This window comes from Xiphophorus hellerii, chromosome 6, assembly GCF_003331165.1.
Source record: "Xiphophorus hellerii strain 12219 chromosome 6, Xiphophorus_hellerii-4.1, whole genome shotgun sequence".
In the NCBI taxonomy this organism is placed as follows: Eukaryota; Metazoa; Chordata; class Actinopteri; order Cyprinodontiformes; family Poeciliidae; genus Xiphophorus; species Xiphophorus hellerii.
Window position 1 is genome coordinate 23583381 of NC_045677.1, and position 25924 is coordinate 23609304.

At 36.6% G+C, this 25924-nt stretch overlaps 1 protein-coding gene across 2 annotated transcripts in view; it reads right to left on the bottom strand.

Annotated features, from left to right (window-relative positions):
• LOC116721319 (guanine nucleotide binding protein (G protein), alpha activating activity polypeptide, olfactory type) overlaps positions 1-25924 on the bottom strand; it is a 76688-nt gene that overhangs the window by 27613 nt on the left and 23151 nt on the right. For both annotated transcript variants that reach the window (XM_032564969.1, XM_032564970.1), the window contains exons 2-5: positions 25820-25892; positions 21685-21739; positions 21420-21539; positions 5499-5596 (exon numbers count right to left, since the gene is read on the bottom strand). In XM_032564969.1, the coding sequence (XP_032420860.1) occupies positions 5499-5596; positions 21420-21539; positions 21685-21739; positions 25820-25892 (346 nt within the window). The remainder of the gene's footprint in view (positions 1-5498; positions 5597-21419; positions 21540-21684; positions 21740-25819; positions 25893-25924) is intronic.

Consider the following 25924-nt stretch of genomic DNA (forward strand, 5'->3'; position numbering starts at 1 on the left):
CTAAGCTCGATTGCTTTTTGCGGTTTCACAACGAAACATATTTGACTGTTGGTATGCAAAGCAATCTGTCCCTCCTCCACAAGCCTTCATGTGGGCCAACTTCCTCTTTAATTTACTCTGCGACTGAAAGCAGCCTTATCACGTTTATGATCTAAGACAGCACAAACAACACAAATAAACGCACAATAAAATAAAACTGTGGATTGTATGTAGCAGCAGTGCTACTGCACTAAAAAAAAAGTAAAGCAACCAGGCCTGAACATGCTGAACTTTGCTCTCTTCCTTTTAACCCGTTTGGCAGCAGAACCCGTCTGCCAGCGTTTCCAGCGAGTGGACTTAACAACAACAGGTGTCAACGCGCATGTGTGTGAAGCTTTTACACACACAGGTTGCGCCGCTGCCAGGTAGGACAGAGAGTCTGGGCCCTGCGCGGAGAGAGCCGACTCATAGGTTAGAACCAGAAAGAGGAAGCAAGCAAGAGGCCTCGTTACTCTGACAATTTCCAGACTCCAGGTCTCAACGTTTTCTCTTCCAACAGCAGGTTTTTGGTCCCTGCGGTGTTTTTTTTAACCAAGATAAAGAGTGATTAGAAAGAAAATCAATAAAACACCATAAATGATACTGAACAAAAGGTTCACTTTACAATCTTGGAGCAGAAACGAGAAAGTTATGAGGATGATTTACTGATCATCGTCTCATTATCAGTACTGACAAAAGTATTTTAGAAATCTTAAATACAAAATGTATATACATTTTTATAAAAGTTCTGACTTAAATTACTGTTCTGACTGTGTTGTTCTTTCAGCATCTAATGATTAAATGAAGATAATTGATTCATCACGATTAGTCGATTTTATGTTTGTAATTTTATTTTATTATTTTACATGTTGCTGTTTATAAATGAACAACATTCATAAAATTACACCTATTTTTATAGAAAATTTTAGACAGTAGTTCTGTTAGTTTCTTGGCAACAAGGTATTAAAAACATGTAATTATTTACTATATTTAACCTAATTAATCAGTTTTAATCATAATCTGACGTTTTCATGGGCCTTTCACCTGATTATGGTTTTAAAAGTTTAAAATATTTGCAAAATTTCTACGAAACTGCAAAAACACACAGCCTTACCAAGTATTTCTGTGTAGTTTATTAGCACAGTTGAATTAAGACACAATTAACTCAAAAGTAACTAATCAGCAAGATATAAAAGCTTGTTTTAAATAAATAATTCCTTAATATTAATGAAAAACTACTGATTATATTGGCAGATTATTTCACTTATAACATGGAGGAATTTTTGCTTTGTTATAAATGAAATGATCTGCCAATAGATCATTTCATTTATGATCATTTTATAATTGGTGTTTTTCATTAATATTAAGGAATTATTTACATAAAACAAGCTTCTATATCTTGCTGAAAAGTTACTTGTAACTTAGTGTCGTCTTATTTCAAGTATATTAAAATATATGCACTAGAAATGAGACTAAAAATACTTGGTAAGTTCTTGCAGTGCTTCACCATTTGCTGTGTACTGCTGGTCAGCTGGCTGAAGGAAAGCTACTATATTTTTGGGAAACAAAAAGAACTAAGATCAAACTGACAGTTTTTGGCTGTAATTTTTGTAGCCCATGCTTAAAGACAAGTATAAGAAATGCTGTTATAATTTAAGCTAATGTTAAGTAGTCAAAAACTCACAACTACTATAATAAACTCAGAGTTTCCCACAGTGTATTATAAGCCTGGCGGGCCACCAGGCTTTACTTGTGCTCCCACATGCTTAGCATTGTTTATTAATTTTACGGGGTTTTTTTAATTATTGCCTTTTTTAAGACTTTATAATTGGTGTTTAAATATTAATATTCCAGTCTTCCAATAACACAAAGCTATCAGGTGGTATTTTCAAATTTCCTGTCAACTTTAAAATTTTTTAAGTCAAAAACATGGTGGCCGTCTACCTTAGCGCCTCTAGTGCCCCGAGAACTGGGCTTAGCAAGTTTTTTGGGGGAAACCCTGAAACTTTAGCAGTACTCTTTAAGCCAGTTGACCAGCAGTGCTTAGCAATGTGTTAATCTATGCTTCACACACCTGGAGAAAACTCCACTCACTCCAACACTTTCTCTTGAATCTCACTGAAATGACTTGAAGCCATAGCAAAATGATTTAAAGTTTTAGATTTGAAACACTTTTCTTCAGGAGGGGCAGGAAAACTGCACAGGTAGAACTTTTTAAAGGTCTGGTACTGACTTAAACATACGTATGAACATACGCTAAAACAGCTAAGAACTGACCTAAGCTAAAACAGAAATAAGACTGATCTAATTGTAACTAGGACTGCACCGATTGCAGTTTTGGATCATGCCTAGTGGAAATCTATTGCCAACAGAAGAAAATATGGATAGAAATGTAGCAGAAATACAGAAAGAAATACTGTGACTACGTTTAGGTGGGCTTATTAAAACCACATAGCAAGCTGCTCAGTTTATATAATCCACACTTTTGTCTTCATTCCCCTCTGTTAATGTTTGCTCATGTCACAGGACAGCTGTGTTATCAGCGCTTTAGCCTGCACTGATAATACTGATTTTACTTACAATACAGCACACTCTTCAGGATTTCAACACTCAGAAGAGTGCAGTGTTTACAGGGCTGTAAAAAGGAAGTAATAAAAGACCTGAAACATTTACGACGCCAGGATTTTTACATGATGTCACTTTGATGTCACTTTAAGGATTCTGGCTTAAATACGCCCAACCTGCTCTTTTTTTAAAAAAAATACTTTGTTCGGTTGGTTTTATATTTATCCGGTTGCGGCACTGACTCGGAGCGGCAAAGACAAACACAGGCTGGGGATTGTTTCAGCTCCACCTTACAGATTCATGTGACTTTCCAAGCATCACCTGACTTCCACTCTCCTGTTCCATGGCAAGGAAAAGCATCGATGTGAAGTTAAAAATATAAAAATATGTCAGAGAAGACCGAGATGTATGCAACAGGATTGTTAAAACACAGGCTAACAGACGTGCCTTTGGCCAAACCCTTGGAGATAAAGAGGAGCCAACTTTAAAGATAAGAGGGGACAACTTCCAACGGGCAGAGCTCCTTCAGACGGCACCTGATAAAGATGTGAAAAGCAGCTAAAAATAAATTAATCATTTTATTGCAGCAGAATAATCTCTAGATAAATCCAACCTTTAATTTCAAGACATTTATTGCATGAGGGGGAAAAAATATGCTGGTATTCACAGTTCGGTAGTATTTGCGTATTTTTCTGTGGAATATACCATTAGATTATTTGTGGATTTAATTGTTTTTAAAAAATATTTAGAAGAAAATGCAGCTTGAATATCTGAGAGCAAAGCTACTTGACTCTATCGGCACAGCAGCAAATCCAGGAGTTTCCGCTGATTGGCTGCAATCTTTATCTCCTCAGAAGCAGCAATAGAGAAACTGTAGATATTAGCTTCTGCAGTAGTGCTAAGACAGTTTACACTGTACATATTAATGAATATTAAGGTGTATATCAATTAAATTAGGAAGTTATAAGTTTTTACAAGGAGTCATAAGTATTAATGGGATTCAGATACTCGTGCCAGCTGTGATCTGTATATCTGAAACAGGCCCACAATATCATAAATCCTCCACCATAGAGGTGATTTTCCACATATTCATCAATTGTTAAGGTTGTCCCAATCTGACATTGTTGGAAATAAGTCCGATATCAGCCAAAAAATGAGTCAAATTAGCATACATCTAAAATTTCCAATGTTAGCACACCGTTAGAAACACTCCACTCCAGCATTTCTATCCAGCAGCGCTTGAATCCCGCACCGAGATCCGTTGGCTAATAACAAATAGGTCAGTTGTTCTCATACCTTTTGTTGTGGACTATTGTTCTCTGTTTGAGTAATATCCCTAACATTTTCCACTAAAATAAGTAATAAAAGTACGTATGATTTATGCTTATATCGCATCGTGTCAATATCGATATCAGCCGATGCAATACTGGCATTGTATCGCAACTAAAGCGGTTGTATCAGGATATTTCTATCAATTGTGTCATGGACCCACATGTTGTATTTGTTGCTAAAAAGCTCATTCTTAGCTACAGAACTATTTTTAAAACTCCACTTGTTTATGTTTTTGATTGCAGGACCAAAATTGTCAATGAAGACTATGTGTGACCCAATCAGGGTTCACCAACTCAAATTTAAGACTTTTTAAGACCATGATGAATTTAAGACCTACTGTATATCTACACAAAAATGTACAGACTTCGTCCTGCTAACTGGCAATAAATATGCCATGATAAATGCAATAAAGCAAGCAAGCTAGCTAGCAAGGTTATATTAGCAGCTAGTTAGCGGTAGCCTAACCTATCTTTAGTCACAGGAATGCAATGAAGAGGTCAGAGTGTGATTCAAACTTTTGCACAACAGAAAATATATGAGATTCAATGGTCCTGTCAAGACTAACTGTAAGACCAAGGAATAACATATTAAAGACCAGCTTGCCTTTTTGTTAAAGTTAAGACTTTTTAAGGCTTTAATTTTAAATTCATGAATTTAAGACTTTTTAAGGACGCGCGGACGTCCTGCCAACAGTGAGTTTTTTTGTTTTTTTTAAGAAGTTTTTAGAATAGAAGTCGCATTTACCGTCATAAATATGCGCAAATATCGCAAATATTTCCAAATAGCACCACAAACACAAAATCCTGGAGGGACTGAAAATATGTTCAATAATATTATTTAACTTTAAGAATTGATTGATATTTTCACAGTTTGTGAACAGGTTTTATCAATACATTCTGGCACAACTGGGCCTTTAAAAGCATTCATGATCTGGATTTGGCCACCGTAAACCTACTGTTATTTACATGTGAACCAAGAGGGGAAGCAGAAGAAGAGTACTGTAATCGGCGAGTCACTTTGCATGTCCAAACTTCCTTTTACAGGCAACAGAAGAGGCCCTCTGCTGTGTCCAAGGTACTGGATGAGCCTTCCAAACAATCCAGGGCACCATGGAAAGACTCACCAGTAGCTGCACCTTGCAGCTCTCAGCATTTCCCAACAGCAGTATCTAAAGCACAAATGTCCTGTGTGAAGGAAAGCCCGCTGCTCCAAGTGAAACCACGACCCACATTGCTTCTCAGGCTGCTGTTGAATCAATACAATGGCTCCAAAGAGGTCCAACACTGGCCACATTTCAGCACAGGTCAGACCCGGCTTTGCATATCACCATGGAGACATGTCAAACACGCTGACGTGAGGAGATATATGTATGATTTTCCAAAGGCTGACTACAATCGCGGCTCGGCTCGCCACACCCAGAGCAAACATATCTCAGCCGTGTTCACGTTATGACCTGACACCAGAACACCGTGGCTTCCAGCTCCAAAAACACACAACCAAAACCGGACAACCCAAACCCAGCAGGCTGAAACTGAACCTGCTTCCTGGCTCTTATAACGGCGATGCGTTCGCTGGACTCTTACTATTGTGCGCAGTCGATGAGCTGGTATTCGTTGGATCTCTCGAAGCATGCCTTCACTCCTTCGTCGTCCCACAGCTTCTTTGCGTGATCAAAGAACTCCTGCAGAAAAAAGAAAAAGAAAGAGGAAAGTTTTTAAGAGAAATACTCCAGTTTATTATGCCTGTATAACATTTAAAAATCCTTAACTCTAGGTCAGCTAGTGCTCAAAAGACCAAATATGTTACAAAGGAAACTAATAACATATTTTCAGACGACTTTTAGAAACAAAATAAAGTATATAAACAACATTTATTTACTATGACTTGTTTTACTGCCAGTACAATTGCACTTCTACAGCAGTTATTTGATTTAAATGTATGTTTAATTTTACCTGTATTTCTTCATGTAATCATTTATAATTTTTTAAACTAATCTAGTTATATTTCAATTTAGTTCTATTCATTTTTATGTAAAACATAAACAAAGCAATTTTTTCACATGAAAAATGACTGTTAATTTAAGTTAATTACATTATTTATTTAATTAAGTTATTTATTTTTTTTAATATAATTTATTATTTTATACTAGTTGTTTGAATTAAATTTAGATTTTAGTTTGTTATACTGCTGTCTTTAAACTAATTTATCTAATTATATCGGATTCCGTTTTACTTCTATTTTATTTGTTTTTATGTACTTTGTAATTAACTTAATTTATACTAGTTGTCTGAATTAAATGTCTATTTTAGTTTCTAATACTTCTATGGCAGTCATTTGATTTAAATGTATGAATTTACTAGTATTTGTTTATTGAATCATTTATTGTTTTTTTTTAAGCCTCACTTATTAAATTATATTGGACTCTTGAGGCAGATTTTAGTTTATTTTTTTACTTTTTAATCAAGTTATTTATTTTTTTTCATATTTTATTTTATACTAGCAGTTTGAATTAAATGTAGATTTCGGTTTGTTTTTCATTTTTATTGTATACCACTTGCTTAAATAAAGCGTGCATTTTACATTTTCTCTTTTTTACCTTTATTTGTGTACTTATATATTCTTTATTACATTTCTTTACTCCAGTTTTTCATATTAAATGTAGATTTTAGTTTTGTTCTGCATTTATTTATTTTCTACCTGTTGTTCATATATTGTCTTCTATTTATGTGTTCATTTATTTTATTTTTTGTGATCTTCAAGGATTTAAGAAGCTATGCTCAATTTTTATTCCTACTTACTATCTTTTCCTAACACCAACATAATTGTTTCCAGCAGAACTTTGGTTAATGGCACATTTTTTGTGAAATGTTATTTTTTTTTGTATTCCATGTTCCCCTTGTCTATTTCACCATTTTGTTATTGTACAGTGTTGTCCTTGTTAAATATGAAAAGTGCTCTAAAAATAAAGACAGTTTGGCGAGTCAAAAACTACAATTAGGATATTTGGTTTCATTTTTTCCCCCCAATAAAACTGCAAATACAAAATGAATTTGATAATTATGTTAACAGAAGCGCAGCTACATCAGTAAACATGCATGTGTTGCTCACAGCAGGTCCTAGCAGCACAAAATGTTCCTAAGTCAGTTCATGGCGGTCGCTCAAGTTTTTCCAGGTACATCTTTCACGGGACGCTTTGCACACACCGGCTGACGTTTTGCACCCTGCAGCCTTTTAAAGCCGATGATACAAACATGTTTTCATAAATAATGTTCAGTCTTGTTCTCGGTGTCATTTTGTCTCGCTCATGCGTCACAATCTGTCATACTTCATCAACAACCAGCCCAAATGGCAAGAATAGCGTTCAAGTTTTAGAAAATAAAATACCGTATTTTTCGGACTATAAGCTGCTACTTTTTTCCCACGCTTGAACCATGCGGCTTGTAGCCCGGTGCGGCTTTTCTGTGGATTTTCCTTCAACCACCGGGGGGCTCTTTAGCAGGACCAATCATTGGAAGTCAAAATTGGAAATCAAAGAAAGTGCCCATTTTCATTTGACCTAGCACATACTAGCAGCAGGCACCACGAAGAAATGTTTTCAAACTCATATGATGCAGCTTTTAAGTTGAAGGCTATCGATCTGGCAGTACAGGAGGGAAATAGAGCCGCCGCACGTAAGCTCAGCGTGAACAAAACCATGGTTCGGCGTTGGAGACGGAGAGCTGCGTCCTTAATAAATCCAGCAGATTTATTAGGACGCTGCGCTCTGCTGGGTCCTTATGGAAAACCGAGAGCGGCGGAGATACCACTGGCTTAAAGCCCGGTGAGGCTTATATACCGTACGTACATTTCCAGTTTTTTTCAAAAAATTTGTAGGTGAGGCTTATACTATGGAGCGCTCTATAGTCTGGAAAATACGGTAATTAAATCAAATTACATGACTGATTTGGCCATTTCTACTCAGATTTACCAATAGAATTTTTTTTAAATACCAAACTCACATAGATAAACGGATGTGTGATGGTTTTAGTTTATTTGTGGGTATGAAAATGAAAGACGCTAAGGAAGACAATGACAATGAGTGGCTACAAAAGTGGTGAACAAACTGGTGAAGGGCCTGATTGATCCAGAGTCCCTGCAGGCAGCGGCACTAATGTGCAGCTTTATTGGTCACATCGCAGGGATGCGTTGCCAGTTCTAACCAACGTCCATCATCTATACCAGAGGATGGCACATGTTCTAGAGCAGGGGTGTTTAAAGTGCGGCCCCAGGGCCATTTGTGGCCCTTGCATGAATTTTGAGTGGCTCCTGACTGTAATTCAAGACAAACGTGACCTTCCAACATCTTTGCAAAAAAAATTTAATAATGTCAAATTTATATCTTTTTTAACTGAAAATGTTAAGTACAACACAAAGATTTTTTCTTTAGTTACCCTTTTTTATCTCATGAAAACATCCAGAGAGGTTTTTTTTTCTCAAAAAGAGACAAGCATGCCATTTGGCTACAAAACAAAAAGATGAATTTGAAGAAGAAAATTCTTATTTTTGTTGCTGGGAATAAACTAAAATGGAAAATAATGAGACCAATTTATTGTTGTGCAGGTAAAACAAAAAGAATTTACAATATTTTGGGGTTTTAATTGAGGGGGGGGGAAACAAAATGTTGGCCCCTGATTACATTCAACTTGTGGATTTTGGCCCTGCATGTAAAGGTTTGGATACCCCGATATAGAGGGTTCCCTGTCCTCACATATCGTATTCAAACCGGTAATGACAATCTCCTCTAGCTGCCTTCATTTTGTGAAGAAGGACACTACTGACCCATTGATTTAAATCATGCGTCCATGGATTTTTTCAATTTAAAGAAATCTTTATTCTGACTGCGAGAGAGGGAGAGAGAACAAGACTTCAACAGAAAGGCTGAACAAAGTATGTTCGTTTAAGTCCATCAACAAAAATCAACCACCAAACATCGATGGAGCTGGAAAAGCCGCATCCAGTGGGCAACAACCTTTATCCAAAGTTCAATAGGAGAGTGTTTTTCTGTACAATAGACATCTACAGAAAAATAAGCATTAAAAAAGGTTAAACTATAATAGTAAGATGTCAGAGTGCCAAAACTGTCGAGTCAAAATGTAAAAATCTAAAATCAAGCAAATAAACTAGTAAATTTTTTTTGCAGGAAATGGATCTTATTCATTATAGGTCCAAAACCTAAAAGGTATTTTTTAATAAATAGTTATTTATCATAATTTATACCTTTATCACAGTACATAGTTCCCACAAGTCTGAACCAGAAGTGATCGGCGCCATCTTAGTAGGCAAGTGCAGCACAAAGCATGGCGGACCCATGGCTTCCAGACCAACAATAACAAAATATGTGGACACGCTTGACAAATGTGCAAGAGAAAGACACATGAACAAAATGGCTGCTGTCGTGATCGGTCTGTATGAGATGGAGAAGGAGAACATGTCAGACGATGTGGACAAGCTGCTGCCGATCTCATACTAAGATAGAGTTAACTAGTGAACAGAAAAGTGCGTAAATCTGGGATGCATATCATCAGTGTTTCAATTAATTTGTAAAGTACGTATACACTCTTCGCAGGAATAACAAGCTTCTGGTGACCGGCAGAGTGAGTACATGTAGTAACAAACACAACAAACACATAGGCTACATGTTCGTCTTAGCTACCAGGTTAAAGCTTTGTTAGCTAAGCTAATTTTACTAGTTCGGCAGTAAGTACTACATCATATATCACCGATATTTATCTTAGTATTAGACAGAGGTACAGTAGGTAGAGTACATAAAAACTGTAATCGAGTTAAACTCACAACTGTTTATGAGTAGTTGTGCGTTCACACCAAACACATTTTGAGCGTCAGCCACGTCTGGTTTACATTCAAAGTCTATGTGGATGCGCGTGGAGGGCCGTGGAGGAAAGTTTTGTGCGTCTAGCGCAACGAAATTTTAACCGTTTGGAGCGTTTGAAGCGTCCAAGGCTTCCAACGGAGAACAACGGCTAGAGATGACACATTTGACGCGCCTCCACATAGACTTTGAACGTAAACCAGACGCAAGAAATGCTAGGTGAAGAGCAAAATGTCAAGCGTCTACATCAGGGGTCTCAAACTCCAGTCCTCGAGGGCCGCAGACCTACAGTTTTTAGATGTGGCACAGGTACAAAACACTGGAATGAAATGGCTTAATTACCTCCTCCTTGTGTAGTTCAGTTCTCCCAGCCTTGCTAATGACCTAATTATTCTGTTCAGGTGTGGAGCAGCAGAGGCACATCTAAAAGTTGCAGGACTGCGGCCCTCGAGGACTGGAGTTTGAGACCCCTGGTCTACAGTCAAGGTGCACACGCTTCAAACTTGAAGCTTAGGATGCGTTTTTGACGCACGTAACGCTTTTAGTGTGAACGCACCATTAGATAGGAACAAGGCGAGAGCTAGTTTTAAGCTTTTGGCTTGTTTGTTGTTGTCATAGCAACTCCATAGCAATGGCCTGCCAAGATGGCTGTCAGTTACAAAGTTCACGGAAATGTGACATCACATGAGAATTATTACAAAGTATAGTAGTACAAAATAATGGTAATAAAACTCTAAGTCCATTTCGTCCACCCCTGGTTCAGATGGAAGAAAGCCTGGAGATTCAAACGTTTCTGATGCTTAATGTCGTTTAAAATATACATATAGTAACCTATTCTTTACATTAAGAAGGCACCTATCATAATGATGCCTTCTCCAGCTCATTCCCTGTTCCTGGACAAAGAGGAGCATTATGGGGAAGGGGAGAGGGTGGTCTCATCCCATCCATGACTCTAAGACATTTCCCAGGACTCTCTGTTTGCCCTGTGCTGGGACCATTGGGCGCTCAGCCTTTACCGGCTCCTGTGAACATGTCTTTCAGACTGGATGGGCTCCTCCTCTACCCCGGCACCGCCACATGACTCTCTGCACTCAGCACTGGCTCTACGCTCCTACAGGGGAGGGGGAGTAGCCGCGAACCAGAGAGAGGAGCGGAGAGGAGCATCTTGATGAATGATCACATGCTCCGGGAGATCTCCTCTCGGCGGATCTGGTGATTAAGTCCAACGTGGAGAAACTCCACTGATCTCGTACAGTGTCGCACAATAAGCTCAAGTAACCCTCGCTCTCAGGGTGTGAAGAGTATGAAGCTGAGTTTTCTGCACTCAGTCAATCTTCAAACCACTTCTACTAATATTAGCTAAACTTGAGATTAGGATTTTTTTTTCTTACAGGGGCTCAAAGTCCTAGGATGTTTTGGGCTTGATGGAGTGAGGATGAGGAGGGTGGGGGTGTATGATCCTTAGGGCTCTTTTCCTCAGAAGCGTGTGACACTGAGCTTTTCAATAAATGCAGTGTGTGCTGCAGTGCCCTACAGAGGAACTGATAACACAGAAAGAGACCAGGAGGGAATTTGCTGCTTTAACCCAAGTTTTTTTGTTTCTTTAACTGTTTCACATCTTCCCAGTCTGCCTCCATTCCACGGGAACAGACTCTCTGCTCAGACTGAGTTTAATCAAGTACAGTCCGTGATGTAATGTCAACTGAATCATATAGGTCAGGGCTGAGACAGGACAAAATGGCCTACATCTCATTTGACTTATCAAAACAGTCCGAACGGGAACTTCTCTTACAGGGGAAATCAAGCATTCCTTCGCCTTACTTTCTGCATTCAGCAAAAGTCAACGCCTTTTTTCAAAAAATGACATAAGCTCGCCACCGTTAACTGGACTTAAAGAGCAGAGGTGCACAAATACAACCCAGCACTGCAAAAACACAAAATCTTACCAAGTGTGTTTGGTCTAGTTTCTAATGCAAATATCTTTGTACACTTGAAATACGACGAAACTTCCTTAATATTGATTTAAAAAGTACTAGTCCTATTGGCAGATTATTTCACTTATAATAAGATGGGAAAATGTCTTATTATACGTGAAATTATCTAGCAATTAATATTTAGAAACTACTGACTTAAAATGAGTTTTCATTTCTTGCTTAAAAGTTATTTGTAATTTTGTTTTGTCTTATTTCAAGTTCACTAAGATATTTGTACTAGAATCTAGACCAAAAACACCTGGTAAGATTTTGTGTTTTTACAGTGAAGTGAAGTACAAGTTAAGAAAAAACTCAAATTACTTAAATGGTTCATAATAAACCAATGAAAAGCCGTTTTGACTCGTACTTTGACGATATATGGCATCCAATTATGAATGCACTGTACTAGTTATAGATATGGATATAGAAAATAATAAGAAAGAATGCTAAAAACAAGCTAACATGAATAGTAATTTATCAGATTATGCTACAAATGCAAGACAGGTGGGTTTAAAATTAAGCTCATAGTTCTACCCACATCCTTTGAATGCATAAATATACTTTACTAATGTTCTTCTTTTGTTTGCTTTTACTTTAAATATATTTTTTTACTCTTTTATTACACTACGTTTAATAAAGTAAACCAAACCAAACCAAACCAAATACAAGCCAGGGATATAACATTTTTGCCCTTATATTAACAGCATAATTAGTGAGTCTATCTGTAAACCAACAGTTGGTTTAGCTTGGCAAATGTAGTTTCCAGACAGTATTGTCTTTATAGAAAAGATGTGGGACACTCCTTTAGTTTGCATACCATAACTATCAACGTTTTCTATTAAGAGAAATATTTCCAAACATCCAAATTTGTCTTTCTTGCAAGCCAGGAAGAAGCTTGGCAGCATTCTTTTTGAATATACAACTAAATAAAATCCAGCACTTTTCTGTAATCTCAGCAAACAAACTTTAAAATAATGACAAATTTTATTAAAGCCTTGGTATACACACCTACAAATTCAGGAACCTTATTTATTATTGCTTAAATTTACTTCCCCCAGACAGTCACATGCTGCCAGCAACTGGGTCGCAGTTTTCGAAACAACTTGCCAAAAAAATATTGTGGATTTGTAATATCACGAGATTTCATGTAACAAGATTTTGTAGTAGCCCAGTAGAACGGTAGATCTGTCAGATCATGATCATCGTATGCAAAAAGACCTGGCTTTCCTGGGCTATCTTACAAGGAGACCCAGGATTGTAAAAGGGTTTTTATCTTTTAATATGAGGTTTTAAATACATGCCAAGTGTTCAACAAGAGGGGAAAACTTCCTGGACACAAAAATAATGATGCTTACCAACAAACCAACAACTCAACTTTTAGGAAGTAAATATACTATGAGGCTAATCGTGGCTCTAGTAGTTACTTAGATGACCAGTTTTTGAACCATTTTCTGTTATAGAGCCACACCTGTTTTAAACAGAAACATTAGTGCTAGTCAACAAGTGTGAAAGAGGAAAACAACACAGTGCAAATCAGAGGCCAAGGCTCATTTGAATTTGCTCCAGTTCATTTGAAAGACACTGTCGAGTGGCTAATGTCGCTACAGCAGAGGCATTTGTTCCCATTTGCATAGATGACCGTTTGCATCCGTGCTTTCTGTTTCGGGTTATACTAAAGATGGAGGAAACGGAAAAACTTAAGGTTCTCAGCTAGTACCAAACCTTCAACTCCAACACTTCAAAACTGTGAAATAAGCGCAGCTTTTTTTCCTGATCTTTCTGCGATTAAACAAGCAAAATGTCAAAAAAGAATTAAGTGACATTTTGGGTTATTTTAAAAGCCAACATCCAAAATAAAAAAAAACAACTTTTTTTTTTTAAAGGTTTTATTGGCTCTAGTGGCCTTTATTTGATAGTTAATTGACAGGAAAGTGGGTAATGAGAGAAGGAGGAAGACATGCGGCAAAGGCCGTCAGGCCGGGAATCGAACCTGCAACAGCCGCGTCGAGGACTAAGGCCTCCTTATGTGGGTTGTGCTTAACCCCTGCGCCACCACAGCACATCCCAAAAAAAACAACTTTTAAGAGTATGAACAGGAGTTAGCGGGTACAAAATGTCCCATGTCAGATATCACAACGCATGACTACAGCAGAATATACGTAGGTTACAGAAAATGCTTCTGGTATTAAGCAAGACCAAGATTTTAAAAGTAACAGTTTTAAGACCGTTAAAGTTTAACGTCATGAGCGGCGCGTGGCGTAGCAGTAAAGCAAGCAGTCTCGGGTTTGTCTCCTGACCTCATGACCTTTGCTGTATGGTTTCCCCCTTCTCTTGCCTTTCCTGCCTGAAACACTAAATAAGTGGCCACTAGAAAATATAACCAAACAATGATATCGTTTAGGTTGTTTAAAGTTTAAAGAGAAGTCAAGTTGCATCAGAATACCCAAACATAAAAAAGTCTTTATTTAAAAACAACTAAAATGTTGCATCATATTAGGGATGAAACGATTAATCATATTAACGAAACGATTATTGGAATAATTGTCAACTAATTTAGTAATCGATTAATTAACTGGAGTATATAAACTCAAAAATAGCATATTGATGAAGGACCAACACTCAGAGTAGTAATTAAGCCAAAATTAAACAAAAATATTTACATTTGCATTTAAGATTTTTAAAAAAGCTTGTTCACCTGGTTCACATGAAAAACTCCTATTAAGTACCTTTTGCAATACAATTAATAATCAGTAATCCAAATTATAATCGACAGATCAGCCCAACACTGCATTGATGTTACGTCTTAGAAGTATTGTTACATTTTTGTTGTTGTTGCGGCAGATGCATTCGCTAAACGAACACAGAGTAGCAATGTGCTCCCATCCCCCACCTATTGCTGCGCACTGCCGGCCCCTCCTACACCTTACACCTGCTTACAATAAAAACAAAGATGGCGGTTTGAGAAACTAAAGGAGAACCACCACTGCTTTTATTGAGGTGACACTTTTAAAACTGGGACTGGTTTATGAATGGAAAATTGAATTGTGATCATTTAAAACAATTATTTATTGAGTTTGGAAAAATAATTTATTTATTTATATATTTATTGCTTTCAAAGAATAAGTTATCTTGCAACTTGAACATTTCTCCCTACAATAAAGTGTAAGGAAGTATTTATTCAAATGTATCATATGTTGAAAAACAGACAAACAAAAACAATCTGTAAATGTATTCCAAACTGGAAATCAACAAGATCTTAAATAAATCAAACATATATATAACATAAATATATACATATATAATATGAAAATGTAAATGAATAATTGTCACATCTAATAACAAAAAGCATGAAGCTATTTTGAGCAACCAATTTTTCCATATATTTCATTTAATTTCCCTTTGGGATTAATAAAGTTTTTTTGAATTTGAATATCTTACTGAAAGATCACATATATATGTACTTAGGTTCATATTGAGTAGCAAATTCTGCACATTTTGGTTTTCAGAGTCCAGAGTGTTTCCACACGGATAAACTGGCTCAACCTTTCTGTTCAACTAAGTGCTGTGGGTGAGGGTCACTTCGCCCTCTTGCAGTTTTAGTAAATTGTGGCGCATTTTGTGCCAACCAGGGGTAAATTTATATCCGAGAGGGCGACGTTTCGCTGATCCTAAAACCTCTATATGTGGGCTCAACGTGCACCAGCCGGGATTTATCACAAAGTAAGGTCACACTTGCAAATTAGAATATATAAAAATAAAAGTTTTTTACCGATTAGTTTGTTCTTTGGATTGGATGGTACTATAAATACCTTCAGAACCATTTCTAAAACTAGAATTGGCAAGTTACAAAGAGGGATGTGAAATAAGTAACTAAGTAAATAACCCATCTAATGTCAGACAAATTGGAGTTATAAAAATAATACAAATGGAAGCAAACAAATAGCAATGAGTGGGTCCTAAATAATGGTTATGAACTGGCAGCGGGGTGAACAGAACTGCCCATAAAACCAATCACAACGTTTGCTTCCAGCACAAGGATCCAATTCAATTTTAACCACAAATGTTCCTCAAAATATTTTTGTTTTGCTACTTTTTTTGTAGTAGCAAAACAACTGAACGAAGGGCAACTGACGTTTTCGTCTGTTTTCTACAAAAAACGATGGAAAGACATAACAAACTGTACGCAATAAAAAAAATTTAAAAAACAAATATTTTGAAACTGTGAATAGTGTAATGCATTTTTGGAAAATAACTAACTAGCTGGATGGATGGGAGGAGTGGGCGGAAAAACAAAATCTTTTTTCGTACTAAATTCAATTTACAATATCTTTTTTGTCTTAAAAATACAAATTACAGAAAATATTTTAAAAAATTAAAAATAATTTCTTCTGTGAGTCAACTTGAATTCAAAGTTGGAAAAGAAGAACCTGTGAATCACGCTTGTAAAGCAAGATGGCAGTTCTTGGGTCTCCAAAGTGGGGCATTGGGGAAAAAAAGTCCAGATTTTCCAAAAATTAAATACTCAAAAACAGAAAATTCAATTAATTGACCACATCGGTTTGCCACCAAGGCATAATGGATCCAGTTGGGTGATCCTGCCATCCATTACGACACAAATTCATACTTCAAGCTATTCTCCTTTAAACATGAAGGAAATGTAAAAAATATCAAATCTTAAGACAATGAATATTTGATTAGAATGAGATAAAACTGATTACACTAACACTGATCAACCATTTCAATCCATTTACACACATTAGACATAGGATTTCACAAAATTGTACTCCATTGCGTATCTAAAAAGCAAACTAAAACATTCACAAGCTGCAGTTCCTCCAACAGATAAAGTGAATCCTTTCTATATTTATCATAAGAGTACATTTAGTTCTAACTACTTGGTTGTTTGGCAAAAAGACACATTTCATTTCAGTGACACCCAAGTTATTGTCTTCTTCTTCTCTTTCTTATCACAAAACATGACATCACCCGAGCAATATTTTCCCACCAAGACGAGCTTCCACGTTTCAAAACGGCGCCACCAGATGAAAGCCTCGGTTCTCTGATTGGCCGGGCCGGGACACCAGATATCATACCTGGTGGCGCTGAGCGACAATGTGGTGGCGACACTGACGGCACAAGTGAAGCCAGAGACTGATGACAAGTTCAGGCGCTCCAAACAGAAACATGTTGTTCGCTTTTGGGATGGGAACCCAACGCCGCCTCTCCTGTGGCCCTGGGGCCCCTCACACAACCTGACACCCAACTGGTTTTTAAAATGCAACGTTAAATAAAGCTGCTCGAAGGGGAAACGCTGTGGTTAACGTATGAGGAAGGTACGCGGAAACAATACCATTTAAAATAAAAAGAGCTGCTGGACATGGAGTAACACAGCAACAGGTGGGGGAGGGAGAGCACAGCACTTACTATATTCAATATATCATATACAATTATTTATAATTACTGATTAGTTTTTCGTTTTAAATATCTAAAGTAGTACCAAACTGGTGGCACAGTCCTATTTTACCCACAGTTTTCACTCCACACAGTTGTTTTTTTATTTTTTTAAAGCAGTTATGAGGCATGAGGGCAAAACCTGAAACTGCTGCTGTGCCAGTTACTCAGCAGGTTGTTGCTAGGCAACCAAAGAGCGAGCGAATTGTTGCTGGGTAACCAGAGAGCGAGCGAGTTGTTGCTAGGTAACCAAACCTAGCTTTTGGTTACCTAGCAACCGGCCGGCTTTGGTTACCGAAGAGTGAGCGAGTCAGTTGATTCCACCAATCTTGCTGAGCTGGCCGAGCGAGGTTGAGCGGCTAAACTCTTTCCTCTGCCTTCATCTCCCAGAATGCAGTGCAGTTCATAATCAGAGATCAGCGAATATTCTATATATTTAATACTGAATATTGTATCAGATGTATTATCTAATCGCAATATAGTTTGTTGCTGATTTATTGTCTAGCCCCAATCGATACTAACATGATAAGATCAATACTTTGGTTTCAAATCCCATCTTGAAATTTTATTTTTTTTAATTATAGTTTCTCAACTCAACCATAAAAATAGTTTTGCTTTGATTTGCTCTCAAATTACAATATTTTATACTTTGCTTAAGAAAACAATGCACATAAATTTGTTTTGTTTTTATACTTCATCTGTTTATCGTGTTATCAAATTATTTTTTAGTCATCTATAAAAAAAAAAATTTATGTCCTATATTTTAATAAAATATTTCAAAGAAAAAAAACACAAAAACTCCTAAAGTTCATAAGTTAGATGATATATCATACTTAAATAATAAGCATTGGTATCAGTACTGGCAATACTGGCCCTGCATTTACTTGGTTATGGAGTGATACTAAAATATGCAGTATGGCACACTTCTATAGGAAATCCAGAACAGTTTTAATAGTTTTAAATGCATCAGAAAATAATTTAATTACAAGATAATCTACATTTTGGAATCAAAGCAGATGTTGCTAGCTTTCATCTGAATTTTAAAAAATGAAAGTATAGCAAAAAAATAAAATAAAAATGTTTGCCCCTTCCAGATTTTTAATTGTAATTACAGCCCTTATTAAATCAAGAAATACCTGTGAGAAAACACATTTTTCTATTTCAGTAGCCTCACTCAGGCCTGATTACTCTCAGGCCTGCATGTGGAATCGAGAAATCACTCAAAAGAAATCCATCTGACAAAACAAAGTAGGCTGAAGGATATAAAAAATGCTCAATAATAATAAATATAAGATCAGTCTTTGACATCTATCAGTCTGGAAACAGTTATGAAGCCACGGAGATGCACAGAAAAGTAAGGAACCTTCTCAGGTGCAGCCAATCTACCATATTTACTCCAAAAGCGAGACGACGCCTCATTCAGAAGGTCACAAAAGAACCCAGAACAACATCTGACGCAAAAAGGACCAACATGCATCAGTTCAGGTCAGAGTTCATGATTCAAAGACATGGAGACCGGGCAAAAATGGCATCAGTGAGAGAGTTTCAAGGTTAAAACTGGCGCCAACCAAGAATCAAAAATAAAGGTCTGTCACACTTATAGAAAAAAACATAATAATATTCTGCGAATGGCACAGATAAAAGAAAACTATCTGAAATGTATGCATCCTGTTAAGTCTAACATAAAAATATCTAGTATGAATGTCTGCAGCTGCTTCTCTGTTTCAGAACCTGGAAGACTTGAAGTCCATAAATTAAGCTGTCTGTGAGAAAATCCTAAAGGAAAATGTCCAACTGTCAACTTTAGAGGAGTTTAAACAAAAAAAGTGGAGTGGTCTAGTCCAAGTCCAAGTCCATTCAAAGCCATTCTTACTAAAAGCTTTCCAGTATGACTGCATCAAAACAAAAACCTCACTAGCAGTTTTAACAAACTTTGTCATAAAAGCATAAAAACTTTTTCACAGATTGTTTTATTAACTTTATTTCCCTGTGAAATTATTTTTTTACTCAGTTCATCCACTCTGATACGCAAAAGAAAAAAAAAGAAGGGTGCAGATACTTTTCACAGAAACGCACACATTTACCCTGTTTTCACTGGTGATGCACCAATCACAGTTTTCTGGCCGATCACAGATTACCCATCTTTAAAAGGCCTGACCTGCCGATTTTGATTTTGACTGATGCCATTTTTTTTTTTGTCTGAAATGTTGTTAAACGTAGCAAGAAAGTTGCTGAGTTGGCAAAAGTGAGCTGATTATTAACAGACATGACCGGGTGGGCCGGTCTGTCAGTCAGATCTCTGTCACAGGAGAGCAGAAGAGGACAGTGGCTGATTTTTAGACCTTTGCTGGGGTAAATAAGATCAGTGGATAAGATCGACTTCACATGTGAGTATCAGCCAATCACCAATCTCCCAAAATCAAGGAAATCGGCCTCCTGATAAATCGATGCATCCTAATTTTTACCAATCAGAGCTGAGCCAATTCAAACCTCTGATCTCTCTAACTAATAAAAATTTATTTTATTTCTGCTGAAAGGCACCTAAAAAAATGTGCACAATTTAAATATAACTGATTTGTAGCAATATTAAAAATTAGGAACAAATATATTAAATTCCTTCTGAATTTTGCCAAAGGTTGGAAAATAATTAATTTTCCCTTACACTGGTCTTTTAATTTTCTTAGAATAAACATTTTGACAGTGACTTTTTTGGTTTGTTTTTTTTATTCAACTCGTAAAGCAAATGAAAGCAAACAGCCCCACTGCAAAAACACAAAATCTTAACAAGTATTTTTTTATTTAGTTTCTAGTGAAAATGTCTTAGTACACTTGAAATAAGACAAAACTAGTTACTTTTCAGTAAGCTTGTTGAAAGCAAATCATTTCTTAATATTGATGAAAAAGTTCTAGTTCCACTGGCAGATTATTTTACTCATAATATGGGGGAAATGTCTTGTTATAAGTGAAATTATCTGCCAATGGAACTGGTAGTTTTTCATCAATATTAAGTAAATATTGACTTAAAACAAGCCCCTACATCAGGGGTGTCCAAACTTTTTTCATGACGTTTTCATGGGCCAACATTTTCTTTTTTTTACCCCCCAATTAACAACCCAAAATACTGTAAATTCATTCTCTTTCACCTGCACATCAGTAAATAAAGCATGTAATGTTTAACGTTTACAGTCATTTTGGGTTCAACATGAAGGCTATGGAATGTTTGTAGTTTATTCTCAGTAACAAAAAAAAAAATTTCTTCTACAAACTCTCCTCTCTTTTTTTTTTGCTAAATATCATACAAGTCTGTTTTTGAGTAAAAAAAAACTCGCTATGTGTTTTTATCAGATAAAAAAAGAGTAAGTAAAGAAAAATTATGTGTGTTTTCCTTAACATTTTCAGTTTAAGAAGACATAATTAAAAAAATTGCAAAAGATGTTGGAAGGTCATGTTTATGCCAGTCTTGATTTGTCACACAAAATTCACCCAAGGGCCAGAAATGGCCCACGGGCCGCACTTTAGACACCCCTACACTATATCTTGCTTAAATGTTACTTATAAGTCATTTTTTGTCATATTTAAAGTGAACTAAGATATTTTCACTACTATCTAGAACAAAAATACTTGGTGAGATTTTGTGTTTGTGAACTATAGAGCCGGCTCTCCGAAGCGCAGACCAACAGGCTGACTACAGATGAACCGTTCACACTTCCGTTCGGTTACAGTAAAAATCTAACTATAGCTCTTTATCAATTCGTCATTCCTGCTCTGTGGCACTGCGTGGCCAGTGTCAAACAAGGAACACTTTCAGAATTATGTAAAACATTATCTACATTTCCAACACATGACCTCGTGCTATTGAATGGCTGATCACACACACAGAAGAATCCCGTGTGCATTCGGTTAACAGGGAACCGAGCCGCCCGACAGGTTCCCGTTCTCATCCGCTTTAAGGTAAACGGCCGCGGCTTCTTTAGAAATGTGTGAAGGGATGAAGGAAGCAGCAAAATTTTCAGCTAAAAGCGGCCTGAGTTTTATCTCCCGCATCGCCGCTGTCCGACATACCTCGCCGCTGAAACACCAAACCCATTATATCACATGCCATCTAACGCCCACGTAAGCACGCGTTGGGGGGGGGGATTAAAAACACACGCATACTCAGCACACAAGCAAAAACACATTCACAGGAAGTTTTAAAAAGAGAAGGCACTTACCTGTGGATAGTCAAAGTCTGAGAGTGGTGCTATGCTTTTGATGTATTCGATCCTAAACTGGTTCTCTGGGTTGGCTATTGGGACTGGGGGTATTAAAGTGCTCATCGCAGACACTATAGTCTATAAACCAGAAATGGGAGACAAAAAAAACAGAAAAGGCACTAAGCAGGATGAATACAGGAGGAGGAGAGGGGGGGATGCTAAAAAGCCGGTATAATAATCAGTAAAATGGGATGCAACAACAAACACTCGGAGAAAAACTCACCACTATGGCATCCTTCACGTTTTTCCGAATGTCCTGTATTTTCTGTTTCTTTTCTCTGCATGGAGACAAGACACACTGATGAGGAAGTGAAGACCAAAAAAAATCAAATAAATAAATAAAACACACACAGAGGGATCCCACACACTTTTTATAAAGGCTTCAGACGTTCACAGACTGAAATTCAGTTTATCATTTTGATTTAAATGTGAATGCTAAATGTAGCTAAGAAATTTATTCGGATGGTTTTAGGCAGGTAGGAAGGAAGGAACAAAGGAAGTAAGGAAGGAAGGGAGAGAGGGAGGGAGGAAGGAAAGAAGGAAGGAAGGAAGGGAAAGAGGGAGAGAGTGAGGGAGGAAGGAAGGAACAAAGGAAGGGAGGGAGGGAGGGAAGGATGGAGGGAGAGAGGGAGGGAGAAAGGACCTGGTTATCTTCAAGGAAGGAAGGATACAAGGATTAAAGAAAGTTAGACAATTAACAAAAGAAAGATGAAATAAAGTAAGGGTAGTGAAGAAAGGAAGTACAGAAGGACACCAGAAAGGATTAAACTAAGGAAAGACACAAGGAACAAAGGAAGTGAGGACACAAGGAAGGAAAAATATGAGAGGAAAGATAAAAATTACAGTTTGGAAGCAAAGACACACGGAAGAAAGAAAAGCAGGAAGGACACACATCAGGATGGAACATTCTGCGCTTCATTCGCTCAATGCTTTCAGATTTTGGACATCGACCCACAAGTTGGTCCACAGACCTTCTGGTTATCTTCAAAATCATGAACTACACAGGTCAGGCATGTGCTGCTCCCAAAAATGATACTGGACTCTATAAGCAGCTTAAAAACATAAAAAACTGTTACAAATTTGTTATTATTATACGTTCCAATAAAAGGAAGACAAATAAATCATACAATTCATGATCAGAAATGTCTATCTGAGTGTCTGTTTTTGGTTAAAAATACTTTGGCAAGCCACGCACAAACACAAACCATTTATTAAAGTTTAACTTAAAGTTTACTTCCTGGTACGTCTCGGAATAAAATTTACATGCATATTAAATGATTAGAGATTATAACGGAAGTAACTTCACTTTCAAGACCTGTTGAATCAATGGATTATTATGTTTAAACCTACCAGAATGACCAGCTTGAATAATCACTGATGCGTCCAAGTTTCGCTTTTCCACCATTTTATTAGAAGCAGGATATATAATATAATATAATTATTCTTCCCAGATTTTAAAGTCTAATAGTACAAATACTCTTTGGTGGTTGCAAGGAGCTCAGTGGAGATAATAATTTATCTCCACTGATTTATGGTGAAAACTCCATTTGGATCCATGTTGAATATTTTGCTAAATTCCATCTATTAAAAAGTGATTCTTATATTTAGGAACAATATCGTTTCACAGGTTCTTCGTACCTTTACCCCTCAATGTATCCTTTGGCATGTCGCTCTTAAAATACTCCTCTAATAAGAGTAGGAAACCGAAGCTGATTTATCTGTGATTTCCTGAATGTAGTAGGGCTGAAACGATTATTCAAATTAATTGTCAACTAACTAGTTAATCCTTATACAGACCATAAAAAAGGACATTTTCTGAATGAACAACACAGTCAGAGTAATAACTAAGCCAATATTCTGCATTTAAGATAAGAAAAAACACCTTTGTCTGTAAATATGTTTCAGCCAAAAGTCTTCGATCAGCAATTTTAGCTTCGCCTGGTTCAAATCCACTAAAGGAAAGCTATATTATTGCATTTCAGGCAATAAAAGTTTAAATTCTAATTATAAAAAGGAATTAAATTATTTGTTTGTTTTTATATTTTAATGTTTTCCTAACATTGTATAAAAAAGGCTTAAGTGATCAAATGAAAATTCTGCAGAATGTGTCCATTTTCTTATCCGATTAATCGTCAGAATAATCGATTACTAAAACAATCATTAGCTACAGCAGTAGTATGTAAACATACGGCATATTAATGTTTTATCCATCCTGTAGCTGACATTAGCATGCATTAGTTACAGAAACAAACATTACAGGAGAGATTGTGTCGTTACAAATGCGTAAAATAAGAAAATAGCTACATTTGTAAGCAGACTTGCAGGTAATTAGCTATACACTTTTAGCCATCCCTGTGAAAAACAATGTTTTAAAGGGCTTTAAAAATGCTAACGTTCTTATTCATGCACACAAATCAGAATATCCTTCTTCTATTTTGAAAATCTGCCATTTATTTTTAGGCTAACCACTGCCGCTAAGCTACGTTAGCACCACTGTGTGTGCACCAGTGTCAACTCAGGCTAGAAAAAAGAAACTGATACAATATGTAGAGGTTTTAATGACACACTCACTTCTAAGTAAGGGGAATTACATTAATAGTACTGCAGTTTGAACTGTTTGTTGTCATTTAAAGATTTCACACTTTGCTTGGCAATAACATATTCAGTCTGTTGGAGGGACTCTTACTTACCACAATCTCATTTTGTAAGATTGTTTTGTCTTTCTAAATGTTAGTACGCCATGTTACATTTTATTAAGCTGCAATAACTATTGGTACCGACAGCCATTACAAATCATACTCAGTTTATTATATAATATATAGTTGGAGCAATTGAGTTGATCAAGCCCTGAACAACAATCGGTAATCAATAGTTCACATCTTCCTTCACCTTAACATACAAGCTAAATTAGATACAGTTTAATTTAGTTTAGAGTTGTTTAGGTAAGATTTGGATCTAAAAGTCTTGAGTAAATTGAACACAGAAACAACTTTTCTTGTTGCAGTATCACTTAATTTCACTATAATCTGCAAGTGCAAATATAATTAAGCCCAGCTCGGTATAAATATGCAATAAAAAGGTATTTTTAGTATTGCAGTCAAATTGATTATATTGTAAAATCCTGCCTCCTCTTGAAAAAACACATTTTAATTCCTACATTCATACGGGGGGGGTTTCTGCAGTAAAAATACTCTGACGTCTTGCAGGTCTGAGTTGAGATCAATCGAGACAGAGAGGGGCAAGAGGTGAAATGGGATTCATGCTAAGAGGTTAAAGGTCTTCAAGAAGAAAAACCAGACCTAAAATTATATTCTAACATAGTTTAAGCTTAAAGTCTTGTTTTATAAAAGCACAAGCTATGATTTAACTTATAAGCGGGTAAAACTCAGTGATAACGGCATTATTTTTGCAGTCAAATCTCAATAGTAAGGCTGTCTCTCCTTAGTATAAATCTATTAAATAAATGCTTCCTAGCATTTAGACAGTTTTGCTTATTATCATAAGTTACGATTCAATTATGATCTAACAAGAATATTATTTATGATATTATTATTACTGGATTTGAATTTCAATAACAAATACTGGCTTGCTTTGGTAAATACATGTAATTAATTTATCTATGTTTATCTGATAGATAAACATCGTAAGCCTCTTTAAAACAGACATTAGTTCAAATTAATTCAGACAATAAGGGGAAACAGGGTTCAGTCTTAGAGATTACAAATGTTTAAACAGCAAAATAGAGCAAAAACCATTTGGGGTTAAATTTATACCAAAGAAACTCCTCTAGGATGTGTAATAATTTGATCATTATCAAAAACAATGCTGAAATAATTTACCCCATCGTTATAATTTTTAAATCTTGGTTAAACCTCGCAGCCGCTCTTTAATTTCAATACACATGCAGAGGATTTTCCTGCAGTTAAAAGACTCTGACATGTTGCAGGCCTGTTTAAAACAGACCACAGTTAAGATCAATGCCATGCAAGGCCTTGCAGCAAAACAAATCATCAATAGGCCTATGTCGATCACAACCTTTCTTTCCTCCATGCATGAAACAGGAAACTGCTTTTTTTTTGTTTTGTTTTTTTCACTGACAGGCTTGGTGATACACTCAAATCCCCCATATTTATAACTGTACCTTTTTTTTTATTTTTATTTTTTAAAACAGAGCATAAATAGTGGGGGGGAAGAGGCAGATATTAGCAGGTTTGCATGGTGGTTACAGGGCCCCAGCAGGCGCTGCAGTGGCAGCAGGCTGTGTGCTGGCCTCGGCGGCGTTATTCATTAGCAGAGTAGCCATAAAGGAGAGCATTAAATGTTATTTTCTGTGCAGTTTTTAAATGCGCAGCACTCACTCAGCGTTGAAGCCGTTGACGTGTAGAATCCTCATCTGCTTCACAATGGTGCTTTTTCCGGACTCTCCCGCACCTTCGACAGAAAAAAAAAATATATAAATATAT